We start from the raw sequence: 19,149 nt of genomic DNA on the forward strand, positions 1-19,149 counted from the left end.
CATCAATTATCAGATCACACGTGGAGCCTTCACTTAAAAAGCCTACAGTAACTAAAAGATACTGTTTGGTTGTTGTCCCTTGGTCAGTTCTGAAGGAAGCACTTCTGGCTAGCAACAACTGGTTTGGGATTATTTGTGGGAATCTCTACTGGGAGATGCAGAGCAGCTCTTCCCTCATGTGGCCGTTTTTTGCCTTTCTTCCACATCTCAATGACAACAAAGCCAACAAATCTAAGATAAGGGTTTTTTTTTTTTATGCCTTTTTTTCCAATTGAAATGAATTTTTGTTGTTGTTTTTTATTATGTTGAGTTGATGGGTTTTTTTATAGGATTTTTTTTGCTTTATATATATATTTTTAATTTATTTATTTTCAGCATAACAGTATCATTATTTTTTCACCACACCCAGTGCTCCATGCAATCTGTGTCCTCTATAATACCCACCACCTGGTACCCCAACCTCCCACCCCTCCCCCCCGCCACTTCAAACCCCTCAGATGGTTATTTTTTTAATGGTGAAACTACTAGCTGAAATAGGGTATGAGTACATTTGCAGGATTTTAGTTCTCTATACCATTCCGGATGTAGAGGTGTTCCTTGCTCTCTTCCAGAGCACAGATAAACTGAGTGCCAGAGACTCCTTCAGTTATTCAGCAGTTCCCAGCAAGTGGCCAGTGGGGGCCCTGGAAAGAGATCAGAGACAGGCAACCAGGCCTGCTTGGCTCCCTGAGCTTAAGGAGTAAACCTCCTACTTGCCTTAGCTGGGGAAACAATTTTATCTCAAGTCTGGAAGTTCTAGAAGCTTCTTTCCAACATTAAAAACCGTGGCTAGCAGGCCATGATATTTTCATGTTTAAAATGTCTTCATTGAGTCATTGGCATTAGGTGCTTGGCATAAGACAAAACAAAAATCAAAAGAACTATCAGCCTTCATGAGTCACACTTTGGTCAAATACCACATTTTAAAGTTTGACTTGACTAGATAGCAACACTCACTTGTGATTCTTTTAACTCTATTTCAAACCACATTATCTCCAAGCATAGACATTCAATCCAAATTAAACATTATAAGCACAGCGTTATGTAGTAGCAATTAAGCAGCAGTTGGAATGTGCAAATGCCTGTTGGAATCCCTAGGAAAGCTGTCTATCTGAAAGAATAGGATTTCAGATGTGAGTGATAGAAGACAGGGGAGGCAAGACGTTCTGGTTCCTATAATCCTAACTATCCACTGCTTTTAACCAAAAAAAAAAAAAAAAAAAAAGATCTATAGTTTTAGTTTGGTTTGTCTTTTGAACATAACCTCTGTTCATTTCTTCCAGTTCTTTGTTTCAACACCCGTTTTCAGCTATGATGCCATTTCGTACTACAAAATATTTAGCGACAAGGATGGCTACAAACATATTCACTATATCAAAGACACTGTGGTATGTTCCTTCCAAGATTTATCTCCTCAAAGATCATTCACTTGAGGTTGCTCAAATAACGCTCAGCTTCACACAACATAATGTTTGTCTTTTTATAGGAAAATGCTATTCAAATTACAAGTGGCAAGTGGGAGGCCATAAATATATTCAGAGTAACACAGGATTCACTGTAAGTATTGCATGAAGCATGATGCACCATTCAGGTTTTAATTGGCACTGATGGACACACAAATGATACTGTACCACCTCTTCGTTAAGAACATTTTTGGTTACTTACTCTATACGTTAGTCAGATCGCTGTCGTTTCGTGAAGACTGCACATTCTTTAACAGCTAGTTAACATGATTTCTTTCAGGAAAGAATATTTGGTAAGCGGTCATGTCTCTTCTGGTACTTGGTAGATAATTAAAGTATAAAATTTTAAAAATAACAACTCCTTCTAAACACAAATTTTATTCTTCATCACTCAAAGAAAGGAACAAGCTTCAAAAATCCATAAAGGGCAGCCCGTAAATGCAGACATTTTTTTTTTTTTTTTGGTAGTGATTCACTGTTACAGAAATTTAAGATCATTATCAGTAACAGCTATCATTTTTTGAACAATTACTTTCTACCACGTACTGTGAAGTAGAAACAGAGGTAAGGAAAACCCAAAGGCCGAAAGACCCAGTGATGGTATTAATTGCGGCCTGCAAAATGGGGGCCTAAACTAGAACAGTGGCAATGAGATACAGACTCTTGGAAGGAAATGCTATGCCCCTTTTTCTGTGTGTCCTTAGCGCTTAGCATAATGTCTGACACAGTGCTGGAATTCAGAAAACGTCTGTTACATGAATGAGAGGAAGGGCACACGGCCTTAAGGACAGGTGGAGGATGAACGAGACAGCTGACTTCGTGGCGGTGAAGGAAAAGGGAAGGAAAAGCCAAGCGGACTCGGTCGCCAGGATTAGATGAGGGCAACCGTGAAGTCTCTGACAGAACAGGAAAGCCGTGGGGGGGCTGCTTAGAAAAGACATGGAGTAGTTTGCTCACTGGTGGTTTGGGATGATGATGTGCGGAAGAGAAGTGCAAGCGATCGTTCCCTTGGCTGGAGTCATGTGACATTAGTCACAGCACTCGGGAGGATGCTGGTTTAGAAGACATAGTCACTCCTAGGAGTGATTTGCTTCTCTTACCTTTTCTTTCTACTCGGGGATAATGAGGTGTTTATGACAGTGACGACATAGAAGCTCCTGGGCCACTGAGCAGTCCTAAGAATTAAAAATGGGCAACCGAACCTGATTTTCTACACTCCATTATGCTCTCCCTCACCCCTCCCCCCCGCCAAAAAAAAAAAAAAAGACAGTTACTTCGTGATATTCAGATGAACTCACAGAGGAGTGAAAATCATGCCACTAAATTGGATTTCCCACTTCACGGCTATATTAAGACAGGTTAGAACTGGGACCCAGATACTTAAGTAACAAGTATGTTCTCTTGTGACTTCTTTTGCATCTGGGTAAATTAACATGGCCCTTTGTGTGGTGTTGTAGCATGGATGCATTTCTGAATTTGTAACAAATTCATCTGTTGTCGAAGCTTCTGTAAAGCAAATTCAAAATGTCTTCAGAATCATGAACAAAATTAATATAGCCCAGAGAGCCCAGTAAACTGTCATGGATCAGGAAGGAGGTGACATTAGTCAACATCCTACCTTATTTCGTGTAACTCGTAACTAATGAATCAATATACCTATAATTAAAAAAAGGAATATTCAACATAATTTAATGTTTCTTTTATGATTTGCAAGTGAGAGTAAGTACATATCATTCAGAGTTATAAACAGCAGTGATTTATCTACGTAAGTGCCAAATAATAGTTTCATTAGATGCACATTGGACTCTACTATTTATCCTATTAGTATTAATACTAACAATTCTGTCAGCATTTAGTTATCAATATTTACTTGATAACTTCTGAATATATTTTCAGGTTTTATTCTAGCAATGAATTTGAAGGCTACCCCGGAAGAAGAAATATCTATAGGTAATTTATGTCAATACATTCTAATATTTTATACATTAATATTTGAGTGAAAATCTGTCAGAGGCATTTGGATATGCAGAATATTTTTTAAAGCCTGAAATGTAATAAAAATCATATGTGAATCAAGGTAAAACATCCAGAGAATTGTACACCACATCAGTATAAAAATATACAGTTCCCTGCGGCATCTGGTGGCTCAGTTGCTTAAGCCTTCAACTCTTGGTTGAAGAGGTCAGGATCTCAGGGTTGCGAGATCAAGCCCTGCCTCGGGTTGGTGGGGGGGGTGTCCACACTCAGCAAGGATTTTGCTTGACATTCTCTCTCTCCTTCTCTCTCTGCTCCTCCTCCTGCGCATGCGTGCACGTATATTTTCTCTCTCAAAAAATAAATAAATCTTTAAAAAAATTATGTATACTCCCAAATATTAGTTAACTCAAAATGTTTTCAGAGAAAAAGTTAAGAGATTCGAACGCAGATATAAGCATGATACTAAATACTTCAACTAAATTTAGAGGTAATTGAGGACATTCATCCATTTAGCAGCCACTTACTAAGTCCCTACTGTGTACCAGGCCTTGTGACTATTGCCTTATCAGGTGATTTCTTTTAATATGGCTCACTTTGGCATAAGTCTATTCCTCTTGGAAGGAATTCATCTCTGTCCCTAAATTAGTGTTTAAGTTGGTACAGTTGTCCCCTTGGTGATTGGAATGGTGCCCTTAGTAGCCCTCTCCAAATATAGAAGTAGAAGTCATAGTTACCATGGGCTGGTAGTTTGCTATATGTCAGGCACCTTATTACCTACTTTTCATTGGTAATTTCATTTAATCCCCACAACTTCAGGAGGCAGGTGATATTGTTAAAGCCAGAATTTTGTACCTGGGCATGCTGACTTAGCCCCCTTACTGTTAACTGCTTACCTAACATTCTAAGATTAGACAAAAATGTGAATATGAATATGAACTGTAACCAAGGAAATAAGGAATATTCCCCCTGCTGCTTCCTCTGCTCCCTCCTGGATCATGACTTCTTATCACAAAGAGAATCCCTCTGTGGTGTTAGTGATGTCTCTGGCTCCCCTGGACCATGCCCAATGCAAGGTCAAGGGCAGCAGCGAGAAGGAATACTGGAGGAGCAAATTATTTTACCAGCAACAACAGACTCTGACCATGACCCTGTCCTGGCATCATCCTACCATCTAGTCTGCCCCAGATTAGAATCTGATTCTGAGGGTTTGGGGTTAGGTCTGTATGTTAAAGCCAGTTACCCCACTCAGGAACCCTGCAGAAGCTTTGCTGGGGAGAGGGTGGGTCCAATGTGGTAAGTATAGTTGGTTTGTGTAAGAATGTGGTGGTGGGGGGGAAACATTCCCAGGAAGAGCTTTCCTGACCCTAAACTTCCTTCAGAAAGGATTGAAAGGCACAGGAGGCACTTAAAAACTATGTTTTTTTTTTTTTTTAATTTCCACTTTGCTTATGACTGATTTCCCCTTCCAGATATATGATAAGAACAGCGACCCCTTTCTTGGTGAGACTGCCAGACTTTCCTTGCATGTTTTGCATGGGAGTACAAAAAGAGAAATGGGAAGATGAAGAACTATGCATTGCCAAGCACTCTGTAAGATGTAAGGGATGAATGGCTATGGGAAGTGGTTACCTCACTCCCATTCAAGGTGTTAGATATTTCTCTCACCCCAGAGAAACCAAGGGCTTCTCTCTCAAGGCTTGTGCCTCTTCAGGCAAAGATGATTGAAAATCAGGCTACATCAAAAGACTGTAATTCCCCTTCACTTTAAATGATATTGGCAAGAGAAAAATAGAGTGGGTTTGATGTCAATATGTAAATTAGTCATTTTACATGGAGTAGTACATTTTGATAAATACAATCTCAAAATTTCAGCTTAGTTTTATTTTCATTTTCCTCTAGAATTAGCATTGGAAGCTATCCTCCAAGCAAAAAGTGCATTACTTGCCATCTAAGGAAAGAAAGGTGCCAATATTACACAGCAAGTTTCAGTGACTACGCCAAGTACTATGCACTTGTCTGCTATGGTAGGTAAAGGACCCGCCACGAGCTCTGCCACCCCATGGCCAATGTTGTTGTCCTTGTCACCATCGTCCTCTGATCAATCCTAAACGACAGGTTATCAAACACTTGTTATATATGGGGGATCTTACCTATGTTATCTTATCTAACGCTTATGGGGAAAAAAATGAAAGGAAGATTGGAGAGCATTTTTATCCCGATATTTTGCAGTTGAGGAAATAGAATGACTTGCAAATGATCCACACTGCTGGTAAGCAGCAGAGCCAGAATGGGAGCAGGGAGGTGTTGACTGCAGATCCCAAGCTCTTGCCGACCATGTGCCACAGCAGCATGACGTTAACGTTATATGCAAACACCAGCTACCCACTGTCAGAGCAAGACTTGAGCAGTTTCACGGAAAGAAGCCATCCCTATTAAAATGGTTGCTGGACTTTGGCCCCATTTGCCTGGAGAAATGTCAAACTCCAACAGCCAGGGGAAAGAATAATGCCCTAGAAACCTGAACTCCTTCCCTTGGAGGCCACTATTTCTTTGAGCTATAGTTTCAGCAAGGATGGAAAGTAAACTTTTGTTACCTCGTAGGTCCTTTCTAAATTAGGGAAATATAAGTAATTCATTCGAATAGTAAAAGGTCATAAGGAATAAAGTAGACCAAATACTTTCAGGTTTTTTAGGCCATGTGTAAGCTTAGTGAGTAATTTCCATCCAAATAATTTTATTTTATGCATAACACCTTATCTATATCTTGAACATATGACAAGCCATGAAAAAGGTTAAGTTAGGCATCAGTAGATCAATGAGATATGTTGGGGTCTCAGTAGGCATCATGGAGATTTGGAAAACGGACTGAGAAATATCTATTTTTCCATTCTCTCCCCCATCCCCCTAACTAATCCCTGAGTTTTCCTGCTGAGGAACAGCCAACAGAGAATGTTATTATGAGCTAGATGCCACTCGACTGTTTCTGGTATCAACTCCCGGTGGAAGGTAGCTGAGACAATAAATGGAATCTTTGATAGAGATCCCTGACCAGTTTCGGCAGACCCCACGTTCTTCACTTCCTAGAAGGAAGGCTGCCTTGTCATGCCACTTTCCTCATCCCTATCACCTGGCTCCAGAAGCCCAGCCCCTGCTCTACTGACTGTGAAAGTGCATAAACATTTTAACTCAAATGGTCCCTTTAAGAATGGCACGAGTTGATACAACTACTTTCACAAAATGTTGAGTCAATGACATCTTTGAAAAGCCAAGAGATTGTTGTTCATGACTATATGCACTGATTGTGGTGATGGCACTTAAAGATATATATTAAATGTCCTTCTCAAATTATATGCAACATTTTTCAACCCAACTCAAATTATATGCAATTTTTTCAACATTTGAAAGCTTTACATGCCAGGCATCTAGTATCATTGAACTAACTATACTGAGTCATCTGTTTGTCTTTCTCTCCTGAAGGCAGAGGCTCCTTTCTTTTCATCTTTACATTCATAAGGCCAAGAAAAATGGTTACTGCACAATAATTGTGCATAATGCATAATGGTTGAATGGACATCCATGCTAAAGAAGATCAAAGCCCATTGCCTTTTGCAAGGCCTAACAAAAAACTTGTTCTTATGCTGACATTTTTACCCACAGAGACCTCAGTGACCCTACACTTGCATACATTCGTTTATATTTTTATGCATTCTGCATTTGTATAATGCTTCAAACCTTTTTGAAACACTCTACCATTTTTTATATCACTTTGTCTTCCTAATATCTGCCTGAGTCTGAGTGCCCACTGGAAAGATAAAGAAGCAAAGACTAAGCTCTCCTCAAAAGTTGGTGGAAGAGTCCTTTCTAGAACTTGAATCGCCTGACTTTTCCACACTCACTCTTGCTCGGCAGTATGGTAATTTCCCATTTAGCAAAAAATATACTGTGTGGGAAGCATCACATCGTCTGGTGTTTTTGAAGCTCCAGTAAAATGAGTCACTGAGCCATCATAAGAAAAACCTTGAAATCTTTCCCTTTAGGACTAAGAGTAAAGCCTCATTATGTAACTTCAAACTCTCCAAGAGATGGTGAGTAAATTCCAGATAATAGGATTAAATAGGTAAAAATCCCCTTCCTGATGCTGATGAAACAGAAGTAATGCAAAGGAGGCACTCCACACAATTGAGGCTTTTAAGTCACTGCAACCACACGCTCAGGCCGTTTGTATCCAGAGTGGACAGTCATTAGTCTGTCTCAGAACTTGGCCAAAAAAGATATGCTAGTTGTCACTACTGAAGCCACATACCCATGAAAATTCCATAGGGTGGTTGCTGGTTGACTGAAGTCAAGAAATTCAGATTCATGTTTCATTTCCTTACATTTTGACCAAAAATATAATATATGTTTGTGCCTTCTAATAACTTTGAAGAAAAGCTGGTCAAAATGAAAATCTCTGAAATTAAATTCTATAAAATTTTGAAACTCCACACAATAGAGAATTATTTTTTGAGAAAGTCTAATAAATAATATCCCTTCTCCTCATACTCAAGTCAGGCTAATGAGTCAGGCAGGAAATTAAAATATTAGCTTTATTACCTGTAAAGATAATATGGCTGCAACTAGACAGCCACTGGCTTCCCCACAGACCCCAGCATTGTTCCACTTAGAGCACTGAGGATCCCTTCAAGAACAGGCAGAAAGAAGCCAGGAATAAAGCAGAAGAAGGAGTTACTTACAGCCAGGTCTTCTGAGAACTCATCAAAAAGGTTATCCCCCTTCAGCTTGCTTGGGATCCAGAGTGCTACTCTAATGATATTCCACAAAGAAGGAAGAGGCATCAGGAGTACAAATGAACCTCTACCTCCAACCTCCATAATGTGTCTTTTAACCCATTGACTGCCAGGGCAAATTTATCCTTTAAAAGTATATTTCAAGGGGCCCCTGGGTGGGTCAGTCAGTTAAGCTTCCCACTCTTGATCTCAGCTTAGGTCTTGATCTCAGGGTCATTGAGTTCAAGTCCCCCATTGGGGTCCACATTGAGTGTGGTGCCTACTTAACAAAAATAAAAAAATTTTTAAAAGTACAATTCCATGTATTATTGTATCTTATGGTTCAACTAAGTTAGAGATAATTAGTGTTTAATTTTTATAGATCTTGTTAAAATGGCCTGTTTCTGCACAGAGCACCCGAGTTTGTACTGTGGTATGTTGTGGACACTAGTATGCCACCCAGAACCACCCCCTCCATTTCAGGACCGAATCCCTCATTCCACCAGCTGTTGAGAGTGCTGGTAGCCACCGGCAGCTCACAGCTGAGCCCCGACCCTAGGAATCGATCTCATCCCATGCTGCATCCAAAGATTGCTCCAATATGGGGTATAAAAGCCGGCCATGTTGGTACATGGAGGCCTTTCTGCCAATCATTCAGCTCCAGATTCCCTTTGGGGTCTGGTAAGGTTTGTGTTTTGACTGCACTAAAGCCCACCTTCCCTCACCACCCCATCCTTCTGTTCCCAGAAGTGAGCATCCTAATACTCCCCCCAGGAAAACCTCTGGGCCACAAAACTTCTGGGTCTCTTTCCCAGGGAATATCACCTACCACAGCATATAGGTAACAGATGCTATATACATTTATCACTGCATCTACTGATTACAAAGTCAGGGGTGGGGGGAAGGTGATAGGTTCCACCCATCAAAATAAAATGAACATTGGACCAAGAAGCCAGATGGAAAGTATCATCTGGGTGCTGGTGAAGATTATCAGATAATAAAGACACAGCTAATACTAGCCCTTACAACATGATGTCTTCTCAGATGGCCATTTATCATGGCAGATCCTGTGGGCTATTTGTGTAATGAGATCTGGGCTATTCAAGATCACTCCTGGAAAAGCTCACAATCAACTCTTCTCTCACATCTATTCTTTAATTGAGCTCTGATCTCATGTGTTGTTTAAATGTAACTTAAAAGGTGATATTTACTTCTCCATGGGAAAAAAAGTAGCTGCAGAATTGAGATATACTTGAGCTTGACATTAATCACAAATATGACCAGTTTCTTATTGGAAACTCAGTGTTATGCTAAAGCATGTTTTTGTTTTCATGCTGTGCACAGGCCCTGGCCTCCCGATTTCCACCCTTCATGACGGCCACACTGATCAAGGTACGCTAACTTGCATGCTCTTGTCTAAAAAAATCCTGAACTCTGGGTGACATTATGCTGGAGGCAGCAAGGTAGTTTCCCCACACCCACAAGGGGAACTGTGTTGGAATCTTGTGGTCATAGAGCCTATAGTCACATAGACTTGGATATCCTTTGAGTCAAATCTGACCCTCTGAAATCTAATATTATTTGCAGTAAGAACCTGGCATCACACAGATGAGTTATATCACAGGGATTCATGCTGTCTTCCCCAGTCAGCTTTATCAAAAACACAGGCGGTTAGCTTTGGAAGGAAACTTAGGTATTTAGCACAACCTCCCTCCCAAATAAGAATTTCTACTTCACTGCAACATTCCAAACTAGAGACAAATTCCAGATCTAAGTCCAGTTCAAAGCAGAGGGTGTCTGACTATCATGCTGGCTCTTTTGTTCTAACAGCTACATCACACTGTTGCTACGAATGAAATCCCTCAGATTTAGAGGCTTTTCCCATTTTTAGCTATTATCAAGACAGTCCTCCTCCAACCCATATCTGTGATATTGGTTCAAAATACTTCCAGATCAAAGATGACCATCGTTGCTCTCACCAGAGTGATGCGAGTGTGGGATTACCCCCATACCCTTCCCACAGTTGTCCCGTTGTCTTTTGATTTAGTGCTGAACAATGTTATAGGGTTGAAGTGGAGGGAGATGAGGGATAATGAGGGACTTCAGGACTCAAGCCTGTGCTCCTCCCTGGACAGCTTCGGTGAAAGTCAGGAGACTGCTCAGGGGTTAGTTTGACTGCCAACACAATGGCTCAAATAAAATAGGTGAAAATAAGGTAATGAGGAAAAACAGAGTCAATTCAGAAGCTCTGGGAAGGTCAGGTATTATAACAGAGGTGCTATGAATTTAGTGTCATTTTGAAGTTGTGGGGTTTTTTTTGTTGTTGTCTGGTTGGTTGGTTGTTTTTTTTTTTTTTTTAACTTCATGTCTAATAATGACATATCTTGAAGAATAAAAGATTGTATTTCTCAGCATGGCTCATCTCAACCTTCAGTAAGAGACATTTTAAAGCAATACTACATTCAAATCTGTAAGATTTTGTTTTAATGGAAATTCCCATAAATGTATGATTCCCATTTTATCATGACAGCTAAAGGTCAGCCTTCCTTTTTTCAGAGCATGAATTTCCACATTCTTATTATCCTTCTCCTATTCCTGCCAGATACCAATTTCAGTACTGCATACAAAAGTGTTATTACTTCACCCAATACTTAGAAAATAGGTGCAGTGCTCATGTCACTCTCGTTTCTCATATGTATTTATATGTTTTCTAACCCTCGAATAGAATGTGATTTTTTTAGAACACAGTTCTGCAAACTCGCCTCGTGATGAAATTCTCCAGAGACATTTATTATAAATACAGATGCTCAGGCCCTCCCCAGAAATTCCAGTTCAGTAGATCTTAGATTGGGCTAGGGAATCTGAAATTTTAAATAATTCTCAGATAAGCAGCTTTTTAGAGCTGATGCTAGGTCTTCTGTTTATCGGCAGGGTTTTTTTCTCACTCATTTTCTGTTGCATTTGGTGCCAGAAATCTTTACACAACAGATATTTATTAAGCGCCTATCACATTAAGTCAGACATTGTGCTGGATACTAGATCCTTAAAATGAACAGATTAGATATGGTCCGTGTCCTCAAGGAGATTATAAATCAATGGAGAATGCAAACATGTGAGTGGGTAATATAGTGGAACAAATGATTAGGATGGAGGAAAAAGAGCAGGAAAGCACATAAGCAGAGTACTATATCTGGGGTTTGGGGGTTAAGAAGTGTCTCCTAATGATTGATACATCAAACTGGAAACTCACAGATATAAAGGAGGAATTAACGCTGCTTAGATGTCTGGCTTGATCAAGTGGATTGATATTAATGCTTTTTACTGGAAGAGGGATTTGCAGCCAAAAGAACGTTTTGGGGGAGATGATGAATTTTGTTTTTTAATATTGAGCTTGAGATGCCAATGGGATAGCCAAGTGGAGCTCTCCTGGCATGACAGAGTTTTGGATCTGGACACTGGATTGAAGATGAGGAACAAGAAGTCATTTCATTTTAATTTATGAAATCCACAGTTACTAAGACCATGGAAGTGGATAAGACCACAGAGTAGGAATAAAGCTGTGTGGAATACCAACATGAGAAATGGGAAGAGAAAAATGAACCTATGAAGGAGACAGAGAGAAGAACAGAGGGAGAATAACCTTGAGAGTAGGGTATCATAGAATGCAGGGAGGAGAGAATCTCGGGAAGAGGGAGGGCTCATCCGTGTCCAGTGCTACAGGGAGTGAAGTGATACCAGCTCTGAATCAATGAATTTAGCAAGAGGGAGATTACCATTGGCTTGGTCAGACCAGTTGCAGAGAAACAGTGGGCGTGGGAGCCAGATTGAAGCAAGTTTAGGCTTGATAGGACACAAGTAAAAAGAGAATCGTTTCAGCAGACCTCCCTGAGGAGAGGAGGACAGAGGTGGGGTGATGACTGGAAGCAGTTGATAGAGGTTTAATTTTTTTTTGAAAGATAATAAACATTTGAGCATGGTTTAAATGCTGATGGAAGAAATTAGGAGACCAGAAAGGGTCGAAGACATAAAGGAGGGAGGTCCCCAAGAAGTCGGGAAAAAGGAGTCCAGAGACAGGTGGAGATTCATCTTTGGCATTGTGCTGAGCGAGAATGAAGAAATTACTATTGTAATTGTATGAAAGTTTGTAGACATTGCAGAGAACTGTGCAGTGGCTTCATTTCATCAGCAAAGTGGGGTAAGAGCATTTGAAAATAACACAGGACCCGAACCAGGCGCTTTAGAAACCCAGAAGAGTTGACACTTGACATAGACCTCCTAATGGAGGCTTAGTTGCTTCAGGCACAGGTGCTCATTACAATTACCCAACTGATCAAATGACCTCATTTATCAGCTTTTCCATAAATACTTCACATACTTTAATTAGTAAGCAAAATACAGTAGCTAATATAATTAAAACAAAAAATTCTTACATCCATCATTCTTCCTTCTTTATTTCATCATAATGAAGAGTCCACCAACAGAGAGCACATACGCACACATAGCATGTACTGGGTAATAAGTATGCTAGGGACCGAGGACAGAATGATGAGTGAAATAAGGTGAAAGGTGCTCTGAGCGGTAGCCTTCCTTCCACGTTACAGGCTTTGAATGCAAAGCCACATGGAGAAGCCCAGTTGGCACCCCCACTGCCTACAGGCCTATGAGATCCCATTTTGCTCCAAGGGGTGGGAAAATTGCCAAGTTACCATATGTATAGATATTTCTCTGAACTATAGAGCATTAATAAGCTTATGAATTAACTTTGGCATTTCAGTAAGCCGCGAATTAGGAAGGTTCAATAGCTAGGTAAAGAATGGAGGAATCAAACTCTAACCAACCTGGCAACACTTGGGTAGAGTTTCTGACTTCCAGTACCTGTTGGTAAAATGATAAAAGTAAATAAGTAAATTATAAATATAATAATAAGTAAAATATGAAAACAAATAAATAATCAATTATAACGCAGTCACTCTGTGTACTTGCTCCACTCAGGATTCCCTTCATCCGTAATAGCTCCTCACATAGAACCCACACAGGGAGAATGAAGAGCTGGCCCCATTGTACTTAGAATTGTATATTCAATGGGGGCTTTTTGGTTTGTTTTGGGGGGTTTTTGGTTTTTTTTTATTTTAACTTTTAAGATGCCACAAGTATCTCTTTCCCGATGAATTATCCAAAGTTAAAATGAAATTTATTATGTATCTTATACAACTCATACCAAAACATCTATACTTATTCTAAGATTAAATATAACATGTTGGAACAAAATGCCATGAGTATATGAAAACTGAGAGTTACAAGGGAAGTGGTTTGGCAAACTTACTGTAGTTACAAGTACTCCTCCAGTTCCCTATCTTCAAGGACCACTTTAAAAAAGGCACAAAAACAAGAAGTTCACAGGATGTCTTTTGTAAAAACTGCCGTATCTCAGAAGTCATCCAGACCTTCTTTTAAGAAAAATAAATTGACAAACTCCACATGCTATATGAAAATCTATCTTTTCTCTAGAAGATAACTAGAATCAATTCTAGTTCAAAATATAACTTGAAAAAACCCTCAATTGCTAGAAACCCATTTGCATATACCACCAAACTACAGCATCAGGAGATCAATAGATTGTTCAGTTTCAAAGATTAAAGTGTGAAACATAATTAAGCACAAATATAAGCAGCAGGTTTTTTGAAGATCCTTTAAGGTGAAAAACAGAAAGAGATCAGAGTGTGCATATATTGTTATTTTACTAAGATGTATAACTACCTTGACAAAAATGATCTGAATGGATAGGATGTAAAATAATTCAATTACAAAAAAGGGAGGCATATCCTATATTAGTTAAGTACAACAGGAAAAGATTTAAGAAGAAATATATGTTAGGGTGCCCAGGTGGCTCAGTCAGTTCAGTGTCTGACTTGATTTCAGCTTAGGTCATTATCTCTGGGTTGAAAGATCAAGCCCTGAATCTGGCTCATCCATTGGGCATAGAGCCTGCTTAAGATTCTCTCCCTCCCTCTCTGTCTGCCACTCCCCCCTTCTCTCTATCTAAAATAAATAAATAAATAAATAAATAAATAAATAAATAAATAAATCACAGAAAGAGTATTTGACTTTATACATTGAAATTTTAAAAATAAATTTTGTGACTACATAATCTTTTTTAAATATTTATTTATTTGAGAAAGAAAGAGAAAGCATGCATGCATGAGCAGGGGTGGGGGGGAGCGAAGGGAAAGGGAAAGAGAGCATCCAAGCAGACCCCCTGCTGAGCAGCTCTAAGGTCATGACCTGAGCCAAAATCAAGACTTGGATGCTTAACCAACTTAACCAACCTAGGCTCCCCCCATTTTAATTTGAGATCTCAGCAATATAGATTTTACTTCTATTACTTTTTTATTCTTAGTAGATGATTTAAAAAAAACAAATCCCCTACTCAGGTCATAGCTTCATGTTAGAAAATCGGAGATGAGAAAATATGGTGAATAAACATTGTTGCCTCTGTGAATCTTTCCAAATTGTGTTTTGATGCCATAAAGATCAGTTCAGGAGGCAATGATTAATGTCCTCATACACTCATACCTGCTTTAAAGGCTGGGTTAAAAATATACTTGTCAATATATAACTTCTTTTTTTTTTTTATCCTATTTTTTTTTTTAATTTTGTCAACAACAGATAAATTGTTTGGCGAGCAATATATAACTTCTTATTCAGTTCCTTATACAGCTTCAGTTTCATCTATGTTAAAGCCAAAAGAATTTTAATAAAGGAATTTTCTTCTGGAATGCTATTAATTGAAAAATGAACATTTTATTTTTTTAAAGAAATTAGAATCCTGGAAGAAAACAAAGAATTGGAAAATGCTTTGAAAAATATCCAACTGCCTAAGGAGGAAATAAAGAAACTTGAAGTGGATGACATTAGTAAGATCTTTTAAAAACTTCTCATTTACAAATATGAAGCTGAACACTTACCCTGCTTTCTTTTCAAAAAGCATAGAGTAAATATTATAATCCAAACCTTATAGTATCAAATCTTAAGTAAAACAATCTTACTGTAACAATAGAGTTTCACAAAAGATCTTTAATATGTTTGTAAATAGAGTTGATCTTATACTTTTCTGTAGCTCCATTTCAACACTAGTATTTTTTTAAAAAGAATTTATCTAATTTTAATTTTAGAGTGTGTGCTTCTAGAAAGACAATAACTCAAAATTTCTAGTAATTTATAAATTTGGCAAAAATATGTAGTAAAAATCAACTTATAATATATTCTTGATTTTTTACAATTTACTAGTTATGAATTGATTTTGTTATCTTGTTATTAAAGAAAAATAAATAATGCTATGAATATAGTGGAATGAAGATTTTTCTTTTTTTTCCCCCAAGCTTTATGGTACAAGATGATTCTTCCTCCTCAATTTGACAGATCAAAGAAGTATCCCTTGCTAATTCAAGTGTATGTAATATTTTCTTTGGTGTAAAAACTATTTACTGAAAATATGTTGAATTAAATACACATTTATGAGATAGAATGAACCATTCTCCTTGGTAACAGTTCCTATTGATGCTGTTTTTATATATTCCTCAACTAATCAGAGTAAATAAAATATGGCTATTTAAAATAGATTGAGGAAGTTTGGGGATTTTAGATGGACTGGCTTGCATTCGCTGTCTTGAATTTCCTTTGTATGGCAAATTGCCGAATGTGTCAGAATACCTTTGAGATAGAGAAATTGCAGCCAAAAAATATTGTAAATCATCTTAATGTCTTATGTAAGTGAGTTAGAAATGAAATAAGGGAATGGAATACATTTAGTGGAATCACACCCAAAATCAGTGCTGACCTACACACAATTTGCTTAAAACACCATGCATTTTTTTTAGTATATCTTATGCCTGCTTTTAGCAAGTGGCAGGTGGCAGAAATGACGAAAAACCCACACATATTCCTTGAAATGCCAACCCTAGATGTATCCGTTTTGGGGAATAGGAGAGGCTGTGTCCCAAAACAACTTCCTTGTAGCAAACCTCTGGGAAAAGCCTGGTCCTCTCTTGATTTTGAGCCAGTTCTAATGCCACTGTTATTGAAATTTTATTATACAAATGTACTGGGAAATACTAAAGGCAATTCTTAGCCATGATGTGAAGTTGAGTTTTACAAAGGAATCCAAGATTCTTTTTTTTTTTTTTTTTTTTTTTTTTTTCTGTAGGTATGGTGGTCCTTGCAGTCAGAGCGTAAGGTCTGTATTTGCTATTAGTTGGATTTCTTATCTTGCAAGTAGGGAAGGGATAGTCATTGCCTTGGTGGATGGCCGAGGAACAGCTTTCCAAGGTGACAAACTCCTGTATGCAGTATATCGAAAGCTGGGTGTTTATGAAGTTGAGGACCAGATCACAGCGGTCAGGTGAGCACCTTCTTATTCAAACAGAAATTGATGCGCAACAAAAGTCATGCAATCACTGTTGGGTTTCTCCATCTTTAATGATGTCATTCTTTTTGTCTATTTTCCTAACTTTATCTAAAATTACCATTAAGCTTAAAGAGATATTTTTGCCCAATAAGAGAAAAAAACTACTGATGGAAAAGAACTAATAAAAATGTAGAAACATGATTTATAGTGATAAATGACAAATAACTCTTGTTTGATGTTTCAGTCATTCTGATATCCTTTCATTTATTCACATGGTTCCCACACAAAAAATTGTATAACTCTGGGGATGGTCCATAGACAGCCAAACATCTGAATTTGCTCAAGCATTGTGGATTCTGGCTCATAAATTTAGAAATTCCTCCCAAGATTTCATCAACACTCTATCCGTACAGATGCTAGGCATTCTTTTGTAATTAAGCTAGCTGCGAAGTTCAGCTGTGTTAGCATAAAAGTGTTTTCTTGTTTTTATTTGACAAAAAATTCATTTTATGTAGTACAAATTATATTATGGAAACATTCATAGGGAAGACAGACTCATAATCTGAATTCTTCTCAATTACATTCTCAATCATAATTTGTGTCTCCATCATCTTTTCTGAAACAAAAAAGAATATAGTCACCAAAATTGTTGTTTATTTAGAAACACTGTGCTTGATTCTTCTGGACAGTTCTCTACAGCTGTTGTGTTTCTCTTATTAGGCTGGGGGTATGTAAAAGTTAGAGAACAGTAGTTTACAAATGTAAAAGCTAACACAGGCCAAGTGGACCCTTAGTCGTGGATGTATATGTGTGCGTAATAGCCTAAGGTCAAACACTCTTTCACAGCAAAGAGCAATTTAGAAAATTCATTGGTAAATTCCTTTGATCATCATAATGTCATTATTAGTTACTGATTTCAGTATAGCATACACAATGAAGATTGTATTTAACAGCTAGGCGCCAGGCCCAGACAATACTTTTCTGTATTTTTGTCTCTAATCACACCAGAAGAGTTTAGACTCACAAGTAATTATTTTTAAAAATAGAAAAGTAATCATAACCCATCTGTTTTCAAGTTTTTCTTCCATTCTGTGAACAGTAATATACACACACATATACAATATTCAATTAAAAGCAGCCTATTTGAGTAAAATCTGACAAGTGAATAAGTGGATTATTAAATAACACTGCACAATCTGTGGGCATTCTTCATGCCTAATTTCTAGGAGGCTCCCTCTTTCTTGCTGATCCAGATTTTTGGCCTGTCTGCTATTAACCTGTTTAGGAGAATCTTCTGCCTGATGGAGAGGTATAGAAGAGATAGCTCAAAGAAAAGTCTTCCAAGAGACTGGTTTCTCACATAAAGACTGCCTTGTGCCTTGATGGAAATATGAACACCATTGTCAGCGTTACAGACCTAATTCTTTAAGGAATTTTTTTCCTTTATTTTTATTTTATTTTATTTTTTTGCCCCGTGGGTTAGATCTATTTGTACTTAAACTGTGCAGTAAACACCCAAGGGCACCACAACCCTGGGACTACATCAAAAGCCAGATGTAGATTACACCTCATTTGTAATTCAACTGGATCTTTTCCAAAGTTGGTAGAACTAAAAAGTGGTTTGTTTTGGCACTGGTTAAAAAACAAACTTATCATCACCATCATCACAATCTACTGATAACAACACAATACATCATCCTATTTCTGAGTGCACTCATTTACTACCCAAATTGCAGCATTTGCATTTAAGAATACCTCAAGAAAGAGAACCGATAGATTCTCATCGTGTTTCTTGGATGGAATGAAAATTTAAACCTGAAACCCGTGTAGAGACCTTAACGAAAATTGTTATTTCTGATGTTCAATATATAGGACATGAAGCCACAAATTGTACCAATTTTCACAATAATATAAATGTCTTTGGCATTTAGAACTGTAGATAGACCAGAGGCAGTAGTTGGCTACCTTTACCTTCTCTGAGCCATTTTTAGGATGGAATCTGAAGAAAGTCTTCCTGCTATAGAGCAGGCATATGTTCACTCATTTGCTCAGCCATTCGACAACAACAGATCAAATATTAATATATGCCATAGCGATCCACTCTGTATAAAATTGTGCAATTTACAATTTCTACTTTCAGTGCACTTACAATCTTTGTAAACGGGTTAACCCCCGCAACCCCACCCCCACACTCTGAAGAGATGGCATTGCTGTTAGATGGAACTTTTGGTAAACAGCCTAGTGAACCAAGGGAGGCTATGTGGCCCGTGCAAAGAAAATAGACAACAGTAGAGATGCACTTGGGACTGGCCTGGCTTTGCTTGAAAGCGTCGTTTTGCAAAAGTGAAAGGGATGCCTTGGAACCTGATGCTTTGAGAAAACAAAAGCTAAAATGGGTAGATTTATACGATAATCCCAGGAAGTGTTTTAGGAATCAGACACTGAATGTCTGACATGGGAATTGGGATTGTAATGCCTTTACGGCCACCCTCAAATTACC

At 38.2% G+C, this 19,149-nt stretch overlaps 1 protein-coding gene across 3 annotated transcripts in view; it reads left to right on the top strand.

The window, feature by feature from the left end:
• FAP (fibroblast activation protein alpha) overlaps nucleotides 1-19,149 on the top strand; it is a 73,446-nt gene that overhangs the window by 40,318 nt on the left and 13,979 nt on the right. For all 3 annotated transcript variants that reach the window (XM_082691252.1, XM_082691251.1, XM_082691253.1), the window contains 8 exons: nucleotides 1,323-1,427; nucleotides 1,526-1,596; nucleotides 3,399-3,452; nucleotides 5,379-5,503; nucleotides 9,590-9,637; nucleotides 15,061-15,159; nucleotides 15,625-15,694; nucleotides 16,449-16,643. In XM_082691252.1, the coding sequence (XP_082547378.1) occupies nucleotides 1,323-1,427; nucleotides 1,526-1,596; nucleotides 3,399-3,452; nucleotides 5,379-5,503; nucleotides 9,590-9,637; nucleotides 15,061-15,159; nucleotides 15,625-15,694; nucleotides 16,449-16,643 (767 nt within the window). The remainder of the gene's footprint in view (nucleotides 1-1,322; nucleotides 1,428-1,525; nucleotides 1,597-3,398; nucleotides 3,453-5,378; nucleotides 5,504-9,589; nucleotides 9,638-15,060; nucleotides 15,160-15,624; nucleotides 15,695-16,448; nucleotides 16,644-19,149) is intronic.

This window comes from Mustela nivalis (assembly GCF_964662115.1).
Source record: "Mustela nivalis genome assembly, chromosome: 11".
Lineage (NCBI taxonomy): Eukaryota > Metazoa > Chordata > Mammalia > Carnivora > Mustelidae > Mustela > Mustela nivalis.